Raw genomic sequence first — 21930 nt, 5'->3', positions numbered from 1 at the left:
CTCGGCCTGGATCTCAGCGGCTGGTGAAGGGATGGGGCCCGGTTCCCCCTCAGTGGCCAGGTCTGAGGCCTCCGCTTCTCTGAGCCGTGCCCCTCGGCCCTCCCTCCCCACCAGGGAAGGGTCCTGCGCCTCCGGTGTGGTACCCTCCCTGAGGTCAGGGTGCAGTGCCCCTTGCCGGCTCTGGCTACGGGTCACAATCAGGGCAGTCTGGGGCTTGCTTGGCCAGTCCTCTAGGTCTCCCCCCATCAAAACTTCAGTGGGCAAATGGTGGTGTACCCCCACATCTTTGGGGCCCTCCTTGGCCCCCCATTTCATGTGTACCCTTGCCACGGGCACCTTAAATGGGGTCCCGCCCCCCCTGTCAGGGTCAGGTAGGTGTTGGGCACCACCCGATCTGGGGCCACCACCTCGGGCCGGGCCAGCGTCACCTCCGCGCCTGTATCCCAGTATCCATTGACCTTCCTCCCGTCCACCTCCAGGGGAACAAGGCACTCTCTCCGGAGGGACAGCCCCGCGCCCACCCTGTAAACCAAGCACCCTGAGTCCAGAGCCTCCAGCCCTCTGGCGGAGCTGGCCTGGGGTATTCTTCCCTCCTGCGCAGGTGGTAAACTGGTAGCCCCCCTTTCCTGGGTCGTCTGCCCCTCATCCAGCTGAGTCCCTACCCAGTTAACCCTGGGTAGGTTGGGTCTGCTCAGCTTGTCCCTGAGCGCGGGGCACTGGGACCCTACGTGGCCTCTCTGGCCACAGTAATAGCAGCTCAGGTCACGTTAGTCCCCTCGAGCGGGTCGGAGGGGCCCAACGCCAGGCGTTCCCCTTTGGAGGGGGTTCTCCCTATTTTCCCGCTGGGAGGCCCCATGGTGACTCTCTCTCTGCATTGGGGGGGGCCTGTCCTTTTGGGACTCCTCCCGGCTACCCCCTGACCGACTGTTCACAAACTCGTCAGCCAGCTGCCCTGCGTGCTGGGGGTTCTCGAGCTTTTTGTCCACCAACCACAGCCTCAGGTCGGAAGGGCACTGTTCATACAGTTGCTCCAGTACGATTAGGTCAAGCAGGTCCTCTTTAGCTTGGGCCCTAGCTGTCCACTTGCGGGCATATCCCTGCATCCGGTTGACCAGTTGTAGGTAGGTGACCTCAGGCGTTTTACGTTGACTCCAGAACCTTCTCTGGTACATCTCGGGGGTCAGCCCAAACTCACGGAGCAGGGCCTGTTTGAACAGTTCGTAGTCCCCTGCCTCCACCCCTGTCATTCGGCTGTACACCTCCACGGCTTTGGGGTCCAGTAAGGGGGTGAGAAACTGGAGCCTGTCTGCAGGGTCAACCCTGTGCATCTCGCAGGCATTCTCAAAGGCTGTCAGGAAGCTATCTATGTCCTCCCCCTCCTTCCGCTGGGCCAGGAAGCACTTATCAAATTTCCTTGCAGTCTTGGGTCTCCCCGCAATCACCGCAGCCGGGGCCCCACTGCTCCTCAGCCTGGCCAGCTCCAGTTCGTGCTGTCTTTGTTTCTCCTTCTCCTGACGCTCCCTCTCCTTCTCCTCGTGCTCATGTTGACGTTGTTTCTCTTTCTCCTCCTGCTCATGTTGACGTTGTTTCTCCTCATGTTGACGTTGTTTCTCCTCTTGTTGACGTTGTTTTTCATGATCCTCCAGCTCCCTCATTTTCATCTCCCTCTCCCATTCCAGCCGCCTCCGCTCCAGGGATGGGGAGCTCTGCCAGGAGGATCCCCTGCTGGCTGCTGGGGTCAGGGTGCCCTCGGTATTTGCTGGGCTTCCCCCAACCCCCCCCCCGGCATAGGTAGGAAAGGTCTCGGGATGTCCTCGGCAGCAGTCTGACCCCTCCCAGCCCGATCAGGCCCCAGGGCCCACGCTGCGTCTGCCGGGCGGCTTCCCTCAGGGACAGGGATCGGGTCATCCAAGCGATCCCTCTCCTCCAACTGGGCAATCAGCTGTTCCTTGGTGGACCTCCCAATGCGCAGCCCCCTCTGCCTGCACAGCTCCACCAGGTCGCTCTTCAGGCGTTTAGCGTACATCTCCCTGCTGGCCACTCACAGGCCGGGCAGCTTTCCACGGTTTCCAGGAAAAGCCCTTAGTGTGCCAGTCCTTCTTGAGGTCACTACCTCTTTGCCAGGGTCGAGCTGCAGACTCCTCTGCCCCTGGGACCATTCGCTGCAACCCCCGGGGGACTCTGTTACTGCAAAAGTCCTTCTCTCTGGTCACACACTCCCAGGGGTTAACCGCCCCCTGAAACCGTCTCTCTCTGAATCTTCAGCACGCCTGGTCCCCGTCAATTCCCCTTCGCTTTACTGTTCCCCAGTCACTTACTGCAGGAAGCGCCGTTCACGGGGTGCAGTACATCCCACCGCTGCCACCAGTTGTCACGGAGTGTAGGGGTGTCCAGGCCCTGCACCCCTCTTCCTGGGATTCACTGAGACTCTCAGCCAGCCAGTAAAACAGAAGGTTTATTGGACAACAGGAACCCAGTCCAAAACAGAGCTTGTGGGTACACCCAGGACCCCTCAGTCAAGTCCTTCTGGGGGAGCAGGGAGCTTAGACCCCAACCCTGGGGTTCCCTGTGTTCCTCCACCCAGCCCCAAACTGAAAACTAAACCCACCCAGCAGGTTCCCTGCTGCAGTCTCCGTCCACATTCCTGGCAGAGGTGTCACCTCCCCCTCCCCCTTCCTGGCTGAGGTGACAGGCTCTCAGGTCTCCCATCCCCAGGGCACATTCCCAGGTCAACACTCCCCCCTCCCTGCTGAGTCACATCCTCACACCCCCTTCCCCCTTCCCCTCTTTCCCAGGCTGGGGGGGCCCTGTGTCCCCCTTCCCCCCCCTTTCCCGGGCTGGGGGGCCCTGTGTCCCACTTCCCGCCCTTTCCAGGGCTGGGGGCGGGCCCTGTGTCCCCCTTTCCCCCCTTTCCCGGGATGGGGGGCCCTCTGTCCCCATTCCCCAGTTTCCCGGGCTTGGGGGGGGGCCCTCTGTATGCCTTCACCCCTTTCCTGGGGCTGGGGGGGCCCTCTGTCCCCCTTCCCCCCCTTTCCCGGGCTGGGGGAGGCCCTCTGTCCCCCCTCTCCCTTCCCCCCCTTTCCCGGGCTGGGTGGGGGCCCTCTCTCCCCCCTCTCTCTTTCCCCCTTTCCAGGGCTGGGGGGGGTGCCCTCTGTCCCCCTTCCCCCACTTTCCCGGGCTGGGGGGTTCCCTCTGTCTCCCTTCCCGCCCTTTCCTGAGGTGGGGGGAGGGCCCTGTGTACCCCCTCTCCCTTCACCCCCTTTCCCTGGCTGGGGGTTGACCCTGTGTCCCCCCACTCCCTTCCCCCCCTTTCCCGGGCTGGGGGGGGCCCTGTGTCCCCCCTCTCCCTTCCCCCTCTCCCTTCCCCCCTTTCCCGGGCTGGGGGGGGCCCTGTGTACCCCCTCTCCCTTCACCCCCTTTCCCTGGCTGGGGGTTGACCCTGTGTCCCCCCTCTCCCTTCCCCCCTTTCCCGGGCTGGGGGGGCCCTGTGTCCCCCTTCCCCCACCTTTCCCGGTTTGGGGGGCCCTCTGTCCCCCTTCCCCCATTTCCCGGGCTTGGGGGGGGCCTCTGTCCCCCCTCTCCCTTCCCCCCTTTCCCGGGCTGGGGGGAGCTCTTCTGTCCCCCTTCCCCCTTTTCTCCTCTCCTTGGGCTGGGGCAGGCGTGCGGCCTCTCCATCCCCCCTCCCCCTTCCCTCCCTCCCCTCGGGCTGGGGCGGGCGGGGGGCCCCTCCGTCCCCCTTCTCCCTCCTCCCCTAGTGCTGGGGGGCCCCTCCGTCCCCTTTCCCCCCCTCCCCTCCCCTCCCCTCTCTCCTCGGGCTGGGGGGCCCCTCCTTCCCCCCTCGTCCCTTCCCCCCCTCCTCTGGCTGTGGGGGGTGCCCCCTCGTCCCCCCTCCTTGGGCTGGGCCTGTCTGGTGGCTCCCCCCGCAACTCCTGGTCTGCTCGCTAGGGATGGGGCACCTGTGTGGAGCATGGAGCTACCTGGGCCCTTCCCCTCCCATGGCCCCTAGCCAGTTGGGGGGGAGGTCATCAGCGCACTGTTGCTCCCTGTACCCCCAACCTTGTACCCCTGTACCCCCAACCGTGGTTTCCCACGGGCATCCTCCCCCTGCCTGCGTTCCCAATGAACAAGGGGGAAGGAAAGGGCCACTCCCACAATTTCCCCGCCCCTCCCCCCATGGGGGAAGTTTTGGACATGAAGTTTTAATGGTTCTATCGCCCACTGGTTGGGCACTTGGCCTTAGAAAATTACTGAAGTGTAAATCGATAAGTTGACTAAAATTGATCATTTCAATTGAGGCGTTGGACTTGGTGATTTAATTGCCTTGATTTTACTCAATCCATCCTGGTTCTCTCCCCCGCCCACCAACTCCCCACTCCTGTTAGGATTCTCGACTTGCTCTCGATTGCGGGAGGTATGTGTGGGGAAGGAGGGTTTTTTCCTCCTGTCAACCCCAGCTGGGTGCCTGTCACGCGGGGGTGGTGCGCGGCGGGTGGGGTCAGTGGCAGATCAGGTCTCTGAAGCCCTGGGGGGTGGAGGGGCCGATGGCGTTTAAGGGGGTTCAATCATCATGGCACCGCTTCTGGCAGGGGGTTGGGCTGCTGGGCAGGGAACGAGAAACCACAAATCGTGCCCCACCCCCCACTGACCTGTCCTGCTGGGTCCCTCTCGACTTTCAGATCGGCCAGAGAGTCCGGAGCAGGGTGTGCGGGGAGCCAGGGCCAGGACCCCCGCTCCAGCTTGGCTTTGCTGCTGCTGAATCGGACCCAGTCACAGAGAGGAGCCGACCCCAGCCCAGCGTCTCCAGCAGCGTGTGCGGCCCGAGTGTCGCTGAGAGAGACGATGGGGCCAGCAGCTGGACCTGCTGGGAGTGAAGAGCCGCTGAGGGAGTGGCCTGTTGAGGGCCATGGACACCTGGAGACTGGAGGGGAGCCAGGTAATGGGGTGTTGCTCCCTGGGAACAGGCTGAAGAGAGACACTGAGGCTGCCCCACATGGGGCCAGGCTCTCAGTGGCAGCAGCCAGTGCCCAGCAACGCCCCGTCTGTGGGCAGCAGGGACTGGATCACCCCCAGGGGCTCTCAGGGCACCCATCCCTGGCTCACAGCTGCTGTCTGGCAGACACAGCGGTGGCCGTGGGGCTGTGCAGGGCCCTCCTGGGCTGGGTGTGTCAGACCCCCTGTGACAGCCCTGGCCCATCTCTGCCTGGTTCGTTCTCCCCCCTTCTGCTGTGTATGGCCAGTGTGAGACCCCAGTGTGCGGGGACAGGGGCACTCGGCAGTGTGGGCCCAGCCAGTGCTCGGCAGGGGGCAGAAAGGGGGTGGGGATGGTGGGGGGGGCAACTGCCACCAGGACATGCGGGTCCTTATCTCTGTGCCCCTGAGCTCACCAGGCCTCCTGGCAGCCTGGCTGGGAGTGCCCAGGGGAGAGCACTGGGCTGAGGGGAAAGAGGGGCTGTTCTGCCAGCCCTAGCCGGCCTGACCCTCCGGGCTCTTCTCCCAGAGCGTCTGACGGAAGGAGCAATCGACAGAATGGTGCATATTCGAGTCCAGTGGTTCTCAGCCTTTCCAGACGACTGTTGCCCTGTCAGGAGGCTGATTTGTCTTGCACTCTCCTAAGTTTCATCTCACTTAAAAACAACTTGCTTCCAAAATCGGACATAAAAATACAAAAGTGTCACAGCCACTATTCTGGAAAAATTGCTGACTCTCTCATTGTTGCGTATTTAATTATGAAATAGATCAATTGGACTATCAACGCTGTACCTTTCCGTGTATAGTCTATCGAGCAGTATAAACGAGTCATCGTCTGTATGAAATTTTAGCTTGTACTGACTTAGTGCTTTTTATTTAGCCTGTCGTAACACGAGGCAAATCTCTCGATGAGTTGATGTGCCCCGTGGAAGACCTCTGCTTACCCCCAGGGGTACACGAACCGGTGGGTGAGAACCACTGTTCTAAGGCAGCTCCAGCCCTGGTGCCGTCGGGGAGACGTGTCCTCGCGGCCCTGCCTGACGAGTCTTTCTGTTTCAGATCCTTGTCCTAACTACAAGAAATGTACAATTGTGCTCGCAGTCGCCCTCGCAATCATGTTCTTAGTTCTCATCATTGTCCTGGCAGGTGAGTTCTCACCCTTCCCTTCCCCCTCTCTGCACATCCCATTCCCCCTGGAGCCACCACAGTCAGTCTTTCCTCCTGGCCTGTCTGGGACAGAGGATTCCTGGGGGATGTTCCTCCAAGACCCCCCTCCTGCTCCCTCCCAGACCCCTGCACCTGGGCACTCTCTGTGTCGGGACTGAAATTAGCTCCCCCCAGCCCATCTCTGAGCCCTTTGGGTCCAAGTCACTGTTGCCGGGCCCCAGGCACGGTCACTGATACCCGTGCAGAGTGGGGGTGATTGACGGTGCAGGGCAGCAATGAGCTGGGCCCTCTGCCTGCAGCGTGTCGCCCTGAGGTGCCAGCCTGGCCTTCCTGCATCCCCGGGTGGTGCCCAGTGCTGGGCAGGTGCTGGCGTGTCACTGAAAGGAGCCGTGGAACGCAGTACGGACACCTCCCTTAACGCAGCGTGAAACCCACCCATTGGTGACCTCGGCAGGGCAGGGTCTCGTCGCGCTGTTGACATCCCCACCTGCACAGACAGCGCGCGCAGATGGCAGCTGTTTATGGTGATCGTGAACCTGGCTGGCTGCGCTGGACAGGCCGGGCAGCGGGCGTTCGGTTTCCTGAAGGGAAGGGAGTTTGTTCCCGTCTTCATCTCAACCTGCCTCTCCAGGGAAGCAAAGCGCAGAGCAGGGTGAGGGGGCAGCAGCCCAGGCTAGCAGAACTCCTTGGGGTACTAGACCTGGCAAATCACGTTGAAGTTAATCTCCTACCCATTACTTATTGCCCCCCTGCTGGCCCCCTGGTAACTGTCCCCTCCCTCTGCGGCTCTCTGCCCACCCCGTGTTGTAACACTGAGCTTGGGCCCAGCTCTCTGACCTGGGCTTCATGGCATGAGCTGCTTGTCAGCTGCATCCCTGTTGAATGTGAACCCAAGAGAGTGAGAGCAGAATCAGATAACCCCCCTCTGGGGCTGGATTCCCAGAGTCCTCCTGGCTCCCTCACGGCCTTTCAGTACCCACCCTGGTTCGAGGTGTCTCAGAAGCCTGGGGCACAGGGGCTGATCTCCCCCTGTTCTCCTCGTTGGCGGGTGGCGGGTCTCGCTCACACCACGTGTCGCTGTCTCATTCTCAGTGTGGAGACCTAAGCTTCTGTCACCTGAACCGGGGCCCGTTACTGGATCGGATACCGAGGGAAATGCTACTATTTCTCTGAGGCCGAAAGGAACTGGACCTGCAGCCTGACCTACTGCTCTGCGCTCAGCGCCTCCCTGGCTGAGATCAACAGTGAGCAGGAAATGGTGAGAGATGCTCGAATTGCAACGTTCTGGTCTTGGCTCAGCAGCTGCTGCAGGAGAACCTGGGCTCGAGGAGCAGCTCTGAGTAAATGACCTTCCAGCTGCTGAATGCCAGGCCTTGCTGGCTGGCCCGGGGCACCTCTAGTGTCCGTGTCTGACTGCAGGGATCACTCACTGTCAGCCCTCTCAAAAGGAGACCGCCCCTCTCGAGGGCAAGGCTGGCTTGAGTGTCTTCTGGGTGGCATGAGGCCAAAGGGGTACTGAGATCCCAGATTGACTTGAAGAGCCAGTGCTCTTGGGTAGCCAGATGAGGATGGGGAGGCTCCTCTTAGCCCTGGCCCCTTCTAGCTGAGGATTTGGTGGCTCTTCTCTCATCCCTGGCCCTTCCCAGCATCCCTTATTGAGATCAGCTGGGCTCTTTCCTTCCCCTTCCCCTGTGATGGGCAGGGGAGCTCAGCTGTTCTGTAAGGCAAGGTTTGGGATAGGAAAGTTAATACTGAATTACCCAGAGCTGGGCAAGAGGGAGGCGAAAATCCCCAGCCGTTCCCTGAAAACAGAGCCCTTCAGTGTATCCCTGTGAGTCTCTGGTGCACAGAGCCTGTGCTCTGAACCCACCTCTCCCTCTGCTGTTTTTAGGCTTTCCTGCTGTGCTATAAAGGCAGATTTGACCACTGGATTGGCCTCCGGAGGGACCCTGGGCAGCTCTGGAAATGGGCCAATGGCACCGAATTCAACAACCTGTAAGTCCTCTGTGAATTCCCTGGGCTTTGGGTCCCTGGCGTCTGAGATAGCGAGTTCAGGCCGACGCACCAGTCAGTGCTATGTACTCTGTGTATTAGTGATGGGTGGAAGCAAGTGTTGTCTGCTGGGAGACTGGCCAAAGCTTTCAGATCTGTCTGGCTTTAGTGGGGCCATCTGCGTTAAAGACCCCTGATAGTCACAAACGCTGAGTGCCTGGGGCTGCCATGAGAAGTGGGGTACAGTAGAGATGGCCCAGACGACATCCCAAGAGGGATTTCAGTGGGATCTGGGTGGGATCAAATAACCAAACCCCAGTTGATCCGATAGCAGGGTTTGACCCTGGACCATCAGCACTGAAAGAACGGCAGAGTAGGTCACGCGGGCGGGGGAGTGGCACTACATGTCCAGGAAAGCATAGAGTAAAGAACAGTAAAAATCGTAAACGAACCCAACTGTATCCTAGCATCTCTAAAGAATAGGAATTCCACACTTGAAGAATAAGAATCTAGCAGCAAGAATATACAACTGACCAGGATGGTGACTGTGAAATTCACCGAGATTAGAGAGGCTACAAAAGCAGAAAACCCAATAATAATGGGGGGTTTCAACTATCCCCATATGATTAGAGATGTGGAACAGCTTCCATATGAGGGGAGACGACTAAGGGGGGGATATAGGAGGTCTATAAAATCATGAGTGGGGTCAAGAAAGTGAAGAGGGAAGTGTTATTTACGCCTTCACGTAACGCAAGACCTAGCGGTCAGACAATTAAATGAATAGGCAGCAGGTCTGACACAAACAAAAGGAAGTATTTCTTCACACAACACACAGTCAACCTGTGGAGCTTGTTGCCAGGGGATGTTGTGAAGACCAAGAGTATAACTCTGTTCAAACAAGAAGTAGATAAGTTCACAGAGGATAGCTTGACCAGTTCCTATCAGCCAGGATGGTCAGGGATGCAACCCCATGCTCTGAGTGTCCATATACATCTGACTGCCAGAAGCTGGGTGTGAATGGGATGGATCACTCGATACTGACCCTGTTCTGTTCATTCCCTCGGAAGCACCTACCACTGACCAGTATCGGAGGACAGGACACTGGGCTAGATGGACCATTGGTCTGACCCATGTGGCCAGTCTTATGTACTTACAGCTGAATGATGTTTTTAAAAAAGCCCTTTGCGATTGATGGGAAGCTGGAAAATGTGCCCTGAGGAGGCTTAGGAAACAAGTCAGTTGATGACCTGTTGTTTGATCCCAGTCAGATATTTTCACATATTCCAGCAAGGATGCCCTGATGTCGGCAGCAGTCTGTCTTTGTGATTGCCTCATGACCCCATCTGTTAGCCGGCCTGTTTGGGGTCTGTCCACACCGCAGCTGGCACCATGCCATTGCAGAGAAACTAAATGAATTCTTTGCAGCAGTCTTCATGGCTGAGTCTTCATGGTGAGGGAGATTCCCAAACCTGAGCCGTCCTTTTTAGGTGACAAATCTGAGGAACTGTCCCAGATGGAGGCGTCATTAGAGGAGGTTTTGGAACAAACTGAGAAACTAAACAGTAACAAGTCACCAGGACCAGGAACTCAAATGTGAAATTGCAGGATTACTAACTGTAGTCTGTAACCTACCATTTAAATCCGCTTCTGTACCCGGTGACTGGAGGATAGCTAATGTGACGCCAATTTACCGGAACTGGGTAAACAGGCATCTCAGTGGGGTGTTAACCCTGAAATCTGCCACCCTGCGGGCGCCCACCCCAGCAGAAGGCTCTGGGTGCATCATTGCCATCCCCTCAGAGCTCGTCTGGGGTGATGCTGGTGGGGGAGCCACCCACAGCCATCTGCTCAGGTGGCTGTGAGCTGGGCTCTCCCTTCTCTGGGACAGATCTCACCCCGAGCCAGAGGCTGGTGGCCTGAGGGCAGGGAGATCCCGGCCTGCCCAAAGAGTAGTGCTGGACCTTCTCCTAGCCGAGCACATGTCTACTGTGAGTAGCCAGGATGGGACCATGGGGGAGGATTTGCCTGTGGGCCTGGATCCCACCCTGTTCCCAGGTGGGAAGCGCTGGCCTCCAGCTCTCACGGGAAGCTCTGTGTGAGTGGCTGGGGTCACCCCATGGCTGCTGGGTTTGTGCTGCTGGCATTTCACTCCAGCCGCCCCCTGCAATACAGCCTGTCCTGACAGGCCTCTGGCCTGAGAGCTGATGTAAACTGTCCAGGGAGCCCTGGACCCAGCTCCTCTGTGCGGCGTTACGGCTGCTCCTCGCCACGCTGAGAGTCACCTGGAACCTGCGCCCGGGGCAGTTTGGGTGGGTTGGGCCTGCAGGGGCCCATCCAGACCCAGCTGGGTGTGTGTGGGGGGGAGAATAGGACCTGGGTTAATACCCACCCAGCATAAATGGTCCATGGAGGTCAGTTGATCTTCGAACCTTTCCTGGCCTTGCTGCCTCACTGCCCCCTTTCTAGCTGGGGCCTGTGGCAGGTGCAGGAAGGGGAATCGTGAGGGGCTGTGAGTGCAGCAGCTCCCTTCACTATGCGAGAGCATCTCTCCCTGCCTGTGACTGATGGGAAATGTCCAACTCCTACCTGACACCAGTTCCCTGACTTCTCTCTTGCAGGTTTCCGATAGGAGGAGGAGGAGACTGCGCGTATCTGAACGGTGTGAGTGCGGTCAGCAGCTAGCAATGCACCAGTGAGAGACACTGGATCTGCACCAAACCCGATGCATTTACACAGGCACAGGAGGCTGCCGTGGAAGGGGGCTGGTAACAAGAGTATTATAGAATCTAGCCCTGGAAAAGCCTGACTGTGATTTCTTGTGACCATCACATCTGAGCAATTCCAGAATATCGGGGAATGCTCTGCGCATCACTGGGTTACTTCCCTGTCTGGCCATCCGTGTATTGTGTGCCTGATGTTGGATGTCTCTTTGCACACTGAGCCAGGTGCAAAATTAGATTGCAAAATCCACAAAAAAGGAAATCTACAGGAAGAAACTTACAGCAGGGGGCTGTGTGTGTGTCCATCTGTGGTGTTTAAGCATAAAGACAAAGGATCGGTCTGATCTCTCTCTGTGTGCAGAGACATACTGGATCCTTCCCCTCGGAGACAAACTGACGGTATGCATGTCCCCTAAAAGAAGGGTTCGAGCCTGCCTGGCTGTGAAGTGCTGCAAGGATTTCGGGTGAGCTGTACTTGGTTAGACAGGAGAATACCTTGTTAGTTCAGTCTAGGCTCTAGAACGCATGTTATGACTTTGTTATATGTAACCATTTGTTTCCAACACTTTCACTTGACTCTTGGCTTTGTTGAACTGAGGCTTGATTTCGCTGTGAGCCTATGGCAGCGCTGTGTGTTAAGTGGAGCAGTGATCTGAGCTGGACCTGGTAAGCTGGGGCCGAGGATGTTACTGTTCCTTTGGAAATAGTGAATCTGTGAATAATACCAGTGCCCAGGGGACCAGGGACTGGATGCTCCAGACAGATTCTCAAAGGACTTGAGGGCAGAGTGGGCCTATTGCTACCCTGCAGTGACGGCAGGCCCAGCAGCAAGTGCGTGTGGCCAGTGGAGTTGGGGAGCTGACCCCTGGCAGGCACAGACAAGGCTCCCTCAGGCAAAGGGCAGGTGGTGGCGAGGTGCCTCCCAGCCCCGGGTACCCTGGGAAGCATTGCAGGGTATTAACTTACTGCAGGTTTGGGGCAGTTAGAAATTACACCCCAAGGCCCCAGCCCAGTGAGGAGGACCGAGGAGAGGAACTGTGACTGCGCGGGGCACCTGAGTCCCCGCACCGCCCAGAGTTCTGCTCTGCGTAAAGCCCCAGTCCCGCCCCGTGAGTAGGGCTTTACCAAATTCATGACCATGAAAAATGCATCACAGACTGTGAAATCTGGTCTCCCCTGTGAAATCTGGCTCGGCGGGGGAGGGGTGGAATATGTCCCAGTACTGCCACCCTTACGTCTACCCCGCCTTCAGAGCTGGGCGGCCAGAGAGCAGCAGCTGCTGGTCTGGTGCCCAGCTCTGAAGGCAGCGCTGCTGCCAGCAACAGTGCAGAAGTCTTGAGACCCACAGAGGGTGGCATGGTGGTGGTGGGGAACCTTATGGGGGGGTGATGCGGACAACTGCCCCGAGCGCGGTGGTCAGGAGGGAACCCCACCAACCGCCAGCTCCAGGCCCTTTTAACCTCTGAGTGCTGGACCCTGGAATGGGGGAGGGGCAGCGCTGGGAGCATCCCGGGCAGGGGCTCCTACCATGTGCCAGGCTCTAGCTGCAAGTTCGGGCTGGGCTGGGGAGGAACAGGACCTCGTCCTCTGCATGGGCTGCTCCCAGGGCCAGATCAGAGCAACCGCCAGGAACCTCCCCCAGCAGCAGACAGCTCCGTGGCCGCCGGCCGGGAGCCCAGCTCTGAAGGTAGCACCATTGCCAGGAGCAGTGCCGAAGTCAGGGTCGCAATACCGTGACACCCCTCCCCCAATAGCCTTGAGACCCCCCATGATCCTCTTCTGGGATGGGATCCACACAGTTACAACAGGGTGACATTTCAGATGGAAATAGCTAAAACTGTAAAATTTAAAAGACTTTTAAAAATCTCATGACCATGAAATTTACCAAACTGGATGGGTGAATTTGGTAGGGCCCTATCCATGAAACTGAACAGGGGGTACTTCACATTACAGATACACAAATGTGGATCCTCAGTTGCACTGTTTATATCACGGCCGCTTCTTTCTGGCAGATCCATTTGAGCTCCGCGGCACACGTCTCAGACAGAACCTGGCTGCCTTTTATCCACCCGCAGCTGTTCCCAGCAGCAGAGCCTGAGAAGCTGCAGAGTGAGAGAGAGTCCGTGTCACTGTGGGTCCCTGTAACAAGGAAAGGCCCAGGGGTGAGTCTTTCTTCCCCCTCCCTGTACTGGGAAGGTGGGCTCTGGTGTTGTCCTTCATCTCTAACTTTCCTGTGGAGCGTCAGTTGAGAAGACGTCCCAGGCTGTGAGGTGAGTTAGGGCAGTGGCTCTCAACCTTTCCAGACCACTGTACCCCTTTCAGGAGTCTAATTTGTCTTGCGTACCCCAAGTTTCACCTGACTTAAAAACGACTTGCTTAGAAAATCAGACCTAAAAATACAAATGTTGCCACAGCCACTATTACTGAAAAATGGCTGACTCTCATTTGTACCATACAATTATAAAATAAATCCATTGGAAATAAGTATTGTACTTACATATCCGTGTATAGCATATAGAACAGTGTAAACAAGTCAGTGTCTGTCTGAAATTTTAGTTTGCACTGACTTCGCTAGTGCTTTTTGTTTCATCCGTTGTAAAACTAGGCCAATATCTAGATGAGTTGACCTACTCCTCGGAAGAGCTCTGTGTACCCCAGGGATACATGTAACCCTGCTTGAGACCCACAGAGTTGGGGGTCTGGAGCAAGGACCATACAAGGCTGAATCTCATGGGGTTGGTGACCTGGTACTTGTTCATTGGAAGCGCCACCTTGATCTCCTACATCTCAGCTTTCCTTTAAAAACGAAGTCTGATGGGGGAGAGGAAACCTGCACCGTGCGACCTGGGTAACGGGACAGCTGCAGGGAGCTGAGGACTTGTCCCGATGAACGGTTAGGGCTGGATTCACAAAGAGACTTAAGAGGCTAAAGGCCACTTCAGACACCTCCGTCCCAGAACCGCATCCCCCTGGGATTCACCAAACCCCAGCTCAGCTGCCACCAAACCCTGGAAGCGCCTGAACTTGCTCGGTGCCTCAATTTTCTGAGTCAAAGTTTACGGGGTGTTTGTGTGCGCCCCGAGCACCTGTGCTGCTCCCTCCCTCTAGGCTGCTGGCTGCCTAAGCCCCAGTACGATCCAGGAGCCAGTCTCCGCCTGCCTTGCCTTGGGGCCCCAAGCCAGTGGGCATGTTCAAAGGACCCGTACCAGCTTGGGCCCCACAGGTGAGCGTCCACAGACTGGCAGCGAGGAGCATGCAGCCGATGAATGCATCCGATGAAGTGAGCTGTAGCTCACAAAAGCTTATGCTCAAATAAATTGGTTAGTCTCTAAAGTGCCACAAGTCCTCCTTTTCTTTTTGCACATACAGACTAACACGGCTGCTACTCTGAAACCAGAGAGGAGCAAGCGCTTCCTGGTAACATTTAGCCCAGGGGTTCTGGCACTCACCTGGAAAGTAGGAGACCCCAACTCAAGTCCCCCTTGTAGCTGGGTAGGAGAAGGGATTTGAACAGGCGTCTCTCACCTCTTAGGAGTAGGCTGACGCCACTGAGCTAGAGGACAGTCTGAGGTGGTGGTGGTGGGGGGTCCCTTATTCTCTCCTGTTAACCCTGTTCCAGACTCGGGATAAAGAGTGATTGGAGCAGACAGACTAACTGTCACCTTGGGGCATGATGCAGAGAGATGATTTCTAGCCCCCACCTTTCACTTCTAAAAGGGGAACCACAAAACCATGTGGATGCTTGTTGGATGGAAATTGCACAGAGCTGTCACCAGGGTCAAATGTCTCCTAGTATCACGGACACTCCTTAAAAACATCATGAGAGGCTCAGACGAGGGGCTTGTCTACACTCACAGCGCTGCAGTGAAGACGCTACCTACGCTGACCAGAGAGCTTCTCCCATCAGCAGAGCCAATCCCCCTCCCCAAGGGCGATAGCTATGGGGACAGGAGAAGCGCTCCCCTCAACGTAGTGCTGTCTACACTGGGGGTGAGGTCAGGATACCTGCATCGCTTGGGGGGTGGATTTTTCACACCCTTGAGCAACATAGTTAGACCGTCATAAGTCTGTAATGTAGACCGGGTCTAAGGGCAGGTCTCCACTACCTGCCGGAAATGCAGGTAGCGATCTATCTATTGGGGGTCAATTTATCACATCTAGTCTAGACGCGATAAATCGAACCCCGAGCGCTCTCCCGTCGACTCCGGTACTCCAGTGCCACGAGAGGTGCAGGCGGAGTGGATGGGGGAGCACCGTGAAGATGCCAAGGTAAGTCGAGCTAGACACGTCCACTTCAGCTATGCTAGTCTCCTAGCTGAAGTTGCATGTCTTAGGTCGATCCCCCCCCCCACACACACAGTGTAGACTAGGGCTAAGTGTGTACCCCAAATAAAAGAAGACAGGAGGAGGACCAAAAAAATGCTATCCTGGCTAAACAGCAGAGTAATGGAGGCCATTAGAGGCAAAAAGCATCCTTGAAAAACTGGAAGTCTAAACCTAATGAGGAAACTAGGACGGAGCACAAACTCCAGCAAGTAAATTGTAAAGTATAAGGAGGGAGGGCAAGGAAGAGTTTGAGAAGCAACTTCCTAAAGATGCAAAACCTAAAAAAATTAAGTACATTAGAAGCAGGAAAATATAAGGTCCCTCACCAAAGGCTTTTAAGCAAAGGAAGCTGTCATGGGATAAGGGGAAAGGTCCTCTCATGGATCAGTAACTGGTTAAAAGATAGGAAACAACAGGAATAAATGCTCTGTTTTCACAATGGAAAGAGGAAAATAGCTGGGTCCCCTAAGGATAAGTACAGTTATATCCATATACAACTGCTTCTACCACTATCGCTTATGCCAGCTCCCCTGACCCCCCTAAGCTACACTGCTATACACACAGAGATATTGGTAGAACTGCAGTTACACTAGGGCCTTTGCTGGCACACCTCTGTTAGGAAAAATACCCTTAACCAACCTAGTTACGCTGGTAAGACTTTTCAGTGTAGACCAGGCCTCGAACAGACGTTGGACATTTAACATGAGCAAGTTATACAATAAGAAAAGGAGTACTTGTGGCACCTTAGAGACTAACCAGTTTATTTGAGCATGAGCTTTCGTGAGCTACAGCTCACTTCATCAGATACATACCGTGGAAACTGCAGCAGATGGGAGCTTTTCCCAAACGTCTCAAAGAGTAAACGTCAAGCAGCACTTACCGCACTGGATCTAATGGGGAACCGTCCACCCAGGTCCATTTCCCCCCTGGGGGTGTCACTTTAAGGCCAATCCAGATGTAGTTTGCATCTTGTACAACATCTTGTATGAAATCCTGTGATGTGCAAAGCAGAGGGGGTGGGGATGAGTATCCTGTAACATGCTAGAATTCCCTTAGTGATCCCATGAAGAGCCTGCTCTCTCCTTCAGTAGCTCTGCCCATAATGCCAGCAGGAGACCCCACCAGCCCCTGAGTTAGTTCACCCTCTCCCCTGGGTAGGCAGGGTCCCAGTGCAGGTGAACGTGGCTCTCTCTATGCAGACATGGTAACATCAGCACCAGTCCTTGGTGGCACAGGGTGAGCTGGCCCTTTAAGGGAGTCTTGAGCCTCACCTGTGACTAGATGCCCCTGGACTTAGAGGCAAAGGTGATGGAAGCAGGTGACCAGGAGCCAGGCCTGGTGGGGCTACAAGGGCAGCCAGTCTGGGCAGGGAGAGATTTGATGGGGTAGGAGGTTTGTGTGAGTAGATCTATGCAGAAGGGCTCTGCTGAGCTCTCAGACAGAGGGCCTGGGAGTGAAACGCCTACAGGAGCCAGCTGGGCAGTCTGGGGTGGGAAAGCTGTGGGGTTCTTGTTCTGAACTGTATGTTAATAAGCCAGACCCCTAGAAGGGGAGAAAACACCCCAGTGTGGAGTTTGATTTGCGGGGGGGTGGTAGATTGTAACTAGTGACACACGTCTTTCTAGTGAAAGACACTGGGATTGTAACTAGTGACACACACGTCTTTCTCCAGCTGGAGTTGGATGAGCCTATATTTTATGTTACCATCTCCTCCCGGTTCTGGATCACGAGCATGCGAGAGCTCTTCCCCGAGCAGTCGTCACGGCTCCCAGTCCAATCTTTACGCTCCTTAGACAGCCAGTAGCACTTGTCCCCATGCAGCAGCCAGTCCCTGGGGCAGAGTTTGCACCCGGATCCCTCTGGAGGGAGAAATGGGAACCGAGGTGTCATTAATTCTGAACCTTCAAACTACAGCTGGATGAAAACTCATGTTCAAAGTTGTTTTTTTAATGGAAAATGCCATTTTGACCCAAATGAAAGGTTTTATTTTGATTGCCATTTTTCATTTTTTGATGGGGGAGTGGACTTAGAATGGAAATACTGGTTTTGAGGGTGGGAGGGAGGATTTCATTCAGTTCTGGAGGGGAAATAAACATTTACTCTTAACAGTTCCCTCCATTTGAAAAGTGGGGGAGGACTTTCACTTTTCTACTTCCTTCAAAGGACATCAAACTATCATTTCTTTTCACGTTTTTCATGACCTAGGCTTACACTGTATCAGCTCTAGTTCTAGACATTGCTGAAGTTTCCCCTACAGTTGTGTAAAAAGCAGGGCTGTCAATTAATCACCGTTAACTCACGTGATTAACTCAAAAAATTAACTGTGATTAAAAAAATTAATCATGATTAATCACACTGTTAAACAATAGAATACCAATTGAAATTGATTAAATATTTTTGGATGTTTTTCTACATTTGCAAATATATTGATTGCTATTACAACACAGAACACAAAGGGCTCAGTGCTCACTTTACATGATTATTTTTGATTACAAATATTTGCACTGTAAAAATGATAAAAGAAATAGTATTTTTCAGTTCACCTCATACAAGTCCTGTAGTGCAATCTCTTTATCGTGAAAGTGTAACTTACAGATGTGGATTTTTTTCTTACATAACTGCACTCAAAAATGAAACAATGTAAAACTTTAGAGCCTACAAGTCCAGTCAGTCCTACTTCTTGTTCAGCCAATCGCTAAGACAAACAAGTTTTGTTTACATTGACGGGAGATACTGCTGCCCCCTTCTTATTTACAATGTCACCTGAAAGTGAGAACAGGCATTCGCATGGCACTTTTGTAGCCGGCATTGCAAGGTATTTATGTGCCAGATATGCTAAACATTCATCTGCCCTTCATGCTTCGGCCACCATTCCAGAGGACATGCTTCCATGCTGATAATGCTCGTTAAAAAAAATAAATGCGTTAATTAAATTTGTGATTGAACTCCTTGAGGGAGAATTGTATGTCTCCTGTTCTGTTTTACCCACATTCTGCCCTATATTTCATGCTATAGCAGTTTCGGATGATGACCCAACACATGTTCATTTAAAGAACACTTTCACAGCGACAAAATGCAAAGAAGGTACCAGTGTGAGCTTTCTAAAGATAGATTCAGCACTCAACGCAAGGTTTAAGAATCTGAAGTACCTTCCAAAATCTGATCGGGACGGGGTGTGGAGCATGCTGTCAGATGTCTTCAAAGAGCAACACTCTGATACGGAAACTACAGAACCCAAACCACCAAAAAAGAAAATCAACCCTCTGCTGGTGGCATCTGACTCAGATGATGAAAATGAACATGCCTCGGTCCGCTCTGCCATGGATCGTTATTGAGCAGAACCCGTCATCAGCATGGACGCATGGCCTCCGGAATGGTGGTTTAAGCATGGAGGGACATATGAATCTTTAGCGCATCTGGCACATAAATATCTTGTGATGCCGGCTACAACAGTGCCATGCGAACGTCTGTTCCCACTTTCAGGTCATATTGTAAATAAGAAGTGGGCAACATTATCTCCTGCAAATTGTAATCAAACTTGTTTGTCTGAGCGAGTGGCTGAAGTAGGACTGAGTGGACTTGTAGGCTTGAAAGTTTTACATTGTTTTATTTTTGAATGCAGTTATTTTTTGTACATAATGCTACATTTGTAAGTTCAACTTTCATGATAAAGAGATTGCACTCCAGTACTTGTATTAGGTGAATTGAAATATTCTCTTTCTTTTGTTTTTTACAGTGCAAATATTTATAACCAAAAATATAAAGTGAGCACCGTACACTTTGTATTCTGTTGTAATTCAAATCAATATATTTGAAAATGTAGAAACCATCCAAAAATATTTAAATAAATGATATTCTCTTATTGTTTAACAGTGCAATTAAGCGCGATTATTTTTTTTAATCGCTTGCCAGCCCTAGTAAAAAGCCTTCAGGCTCAATGTACTAGTGAGGGCTTTTCTCAGGGTCAGCACTCAAACAGCCGGGCACGCTGTAGGTCAGGAAAGCAAGGTGCTGGGAGGCCAGAGAGGAGAGAATTCACTCCAAGTCTTTACACGGAGTTGCTCTCTTACGAATGATCTGCTCTAACTCAGTCACAAGTTCTGGGCTCGATGTAGGAATCACTGGCTGGGAGGAATCTCTGGCTTGGTGCATTCAAATGTAATTCCTTGAGGTTTGACGGTGTGAGCTTATAAAAGCTGAACAGGGACAGACCCAGGCTGTTTCCCAATGGGAAACCTCAAGGGAAACTCAGAGTTGAAACAAATAAGACGGATGACACCCCCGACTAAGGCAGAACTGAACCCAGAGACTCAACCTGGCAGCTGGGGGCGCTGTACCTCTGCTGGTGCCAGGATTCAGCTGGGAGTTAAAAGCAAGGTCCCATTATGGTCATTACAAATCCTATGGCTCTTCTTTAATGGGGGAGATCTAAGTCGGTTCAAATGACAGTTCGGGGGACTACAATTTGCCTCCCTCAAATGCCCTGTGAAATTCCAATAGGCGAGTGGATTCTGCTTCAATCATTCCCCTAAGACATCGTCTGCCCGTGTTGTGTGCTGCTGAACAGTTGTGGAGTTTCACTCCAGAGGTGGCTGCATGTCAGTAGTGGGGGGAAAGGATTCCCATAAGTACGATGTGGTTGGTAAAGCACTTTGGGATCCAACCTCCAGAGCAGTTGTATTCTTTATTACACTATTGTTATGATTGTCTGCGCTCCAGCAATGGGAATTCCTCTTCCCACTAGAGGTCACTGCTGCTCCTCTTCACAAGCGGCTGAGAATTACTTATTGTGCTTCGCCTGCACACTCCGTGGGGAAAGGATTGTCTTTTTGTGATGTGTTTTTTATGGCATCTGGCACAATGGGGCCTCCATCCCTGAGGCAGGACTGCAGTGGAAAGAAATAGGGTAGAGCTGAGAGGTTTCTGTCCTGGATCGGGTTAGGGGTTGGTCTAGGGATGCTGCGCACAGATAGTAAGACAATCTCTGCCACAAAGAGCTCCCAGCCTGAACATCTGATGTGAAACGTGTGGAGAGAAAGAGGAGGATGGCAACAAGGAAAGAGAGAGACCAGCTGGGTAATTCCTGTTCCTGGACTAACTTCCACTGGTGGAAGATACAAACTCGGAGCTCCACAGAACTCTTCTTCAGGGCTGGGGGAGGACATCAGAGGAAACCCGAAGAAGAGCTCTGTGGAGCTCCAGAGTTTGTACCTTTCACCACCAGAAGTTGGTCCAAGAAAAGCTATCAGCTCCCCGCCTTGTCTCTCTCACATTCTGGGACCAGCCCGGCCACAACACCGCTGCCCCCGAGAAGGGAGAGGAACCCGGCCATCGGGGTACAGACAAAGGCAGCCACAGCCTGGGTCTTGCACCCACCACCTGGGAGAGATGAAGTGAAAGAAGACAGGGGCGCTGGGGGTGTACAGCACATCACAACGGCACCCAGAGCATTCAAGCAGATTTAAAGGTGTCTCTCCCCCCGCCCCACCCACTTAAACATCACCCTGGCGGTGGAACATTGTTCTCCCGCTGGAGTTATGAGCAGAGCGACCCGCCCGCCCCAGCCAAGCCAATGCAGGGTCAGACACCGTCTGCCCTTCACCCGGAGAGCTCCCCGGCCACACGGCCTGTTCGCGGCTCCTGCTCGCAGCCCCCGAGGGGCGAGCGCAGCTGTCGGGTTGCTCAGGGGTGAGCTTCTCTCGCGAAGGCTCCTGCAAAGACCCCGGCTACCCTGTCCCCCAGGAGCCTGCCCCCGCCAGCTGCCGTAAGACCCCCCCCCAGCCATGAGCATGGGACCCCAGAGGTTGGAGGGACTGGGGCAGGAGGCCACGCAATGCGCATCGCGCTCTGGGCCAGGCTCCTCGGGAAGGGATAAGTGACGTCTGCACACAAGGTTGATTTGTCCCCGGAAGGGAGGATTTGCCAGAGAACAGGAGCCCTTTCTGAAAGGCAGGACGTCTCGCTGACTTGGGAGCAATTCTGGGTGTTTTACTGGGTTTTCTGGCACGTCTAAAAGCTACTGTTCATTTCCTGGACCCCCCCCCCAGTCTCCCCTTTACCCAACACCTCACTTTGGGGGAAACGAAAATATTCAAGCTCAATTTGTGGCCGAAGAATGGACACACAATTCAACAGCGGCTGCCATACAAATCGTACGTCATTCACATACACTGCGAGGCCCTGCAGCCTGCCTGTGGGGGCTGTAACAATAATCACAGGGCTGCAATGACACTGGGATCTTCAGAATAACCCCCCGTCTCCACCCGAACCCCAGTCCCCCATTGCAGAGCGGGGGTGGGAGTCAGGTTCCCAGGGCACTGCTCTGGAGGAAGATCACAGCTTACCTCCTCCAGGGACTCCATGGCTGCAGGCTCCTTTGCAAGGCAGGTCCCTGCTCCATCTCCCCCTCTCTGCGCATTAGCTGAGCGGGGAGCCCCAACTCCCCCCTTCACACACATCATGTCTTCCCCCATTGCTCGTGCAAGGGAAAGCGCCTGAAAAAGCCAGCGGTGAGGAGAATGAAACTACACAGCACGGGGGAGATCATACGCCTTATTAGCATATTGCTTCTGATTGGACAAGGGGCGGGAGCCCCACAGGGGGAGGAGGGTGCACTTGCTCTGGCCCAGGGCCCCAGGAAACCCTCCTCCGCCTCTGCTCATCTCGCTATTGGCCTAGTTTTACCAGGGGCTGCCTGAAAGCACTGGTGACATCAGTGCAAACCAACATTCCAGACAGTGACTTCTTCATCTTGCTC

General features: G+C 54.5%; 1 protein-coding gene and 1 pseudogene across 4 annotated transcripts; one reads left to right on the top strand and one right to left on the bottom strand.

Annotated features, from left to right (window-relative positions):
* The first annotated feature begins 4690 nt into the window (after positions 1 to 4690).
* On the top strand, positions 4691 to 13243 carry LOC144274715 (C-type lectin domain family 2 member D-like; annotated as a pseudogene). Its single transcript, XR_013347932.1, has 6 exons — positions 4691 to 4933; positions 6028 to 6114; positions 7228 to 7393; positions 8027 to 8130; positions 10746 to 11311; positions 12860 to 13243. The product of XR_013347932.1 is annotated as a C-type lectin domain family 2 member D-like (transcript).
* Positions 12749 to 21655, bottom strand: LOC144274716 (killer cell lectin-like receptor subfamily F member 1). Of its 3 annotated transcripts, XR_013347933.1 has the most exons (4): positions 21518 to 21655; positions 16878 to 17032; positions 16054 to 16166; positions 12749 to 12949 (listed from the first exon to the last, which is right to left on the bottom strand). XR_013347933.1 is itself a non-coding variant. In XM_077833761.1 (3 exons), the coding sequence occupies exons 1-3, from the start codon at positions 21644 to 21646 to the stop codon at positions 12832 to 12834; spliced, it is 360 nt and encodes a 119-aa protein (XP_077689887.1). In that variant the 5' UTR covers positions 21647 to 21649; the 3' UTR covers positions 12749 to 12831. The 3 variants fall into 3 exon arrangements, 1 of the variants encoding a protein (XP_077689887.1); XM_077833761.1 differs by lacking the exon at positions 16878 to 17032 and having other exon boundaries at positions 21518 to 21649; XR_013347934.1 differs by lacking the exons at positions 12749 to 12949; positions 16054 to 16166 and adding an exon at positions 15548 to 15564.
* Positions 21656 to 21930: the final 275 nt, after the last annotated feature.

The sequence above is a fragment of the Eretmochelys imbricata genome, chromosome 14, assembly GCF_965152235.1.
Source record: "Eretmochelys imbricata isolate rEreImb1 chromosome 14, rEreImb1.hap1, whole genome shotgun sequence".
Taxonomy (NCBI): domain Eukaryota; kingdom Metazoa; phylum Chordata; order Testudines; family Cheloniidae; genus Eretmochelys; species Eretmochelys imbricata.
Note: the sequence above shows the minus strand (reverse complement) of the source record. Positions and strands in the feature narration are given on the sequence as shown.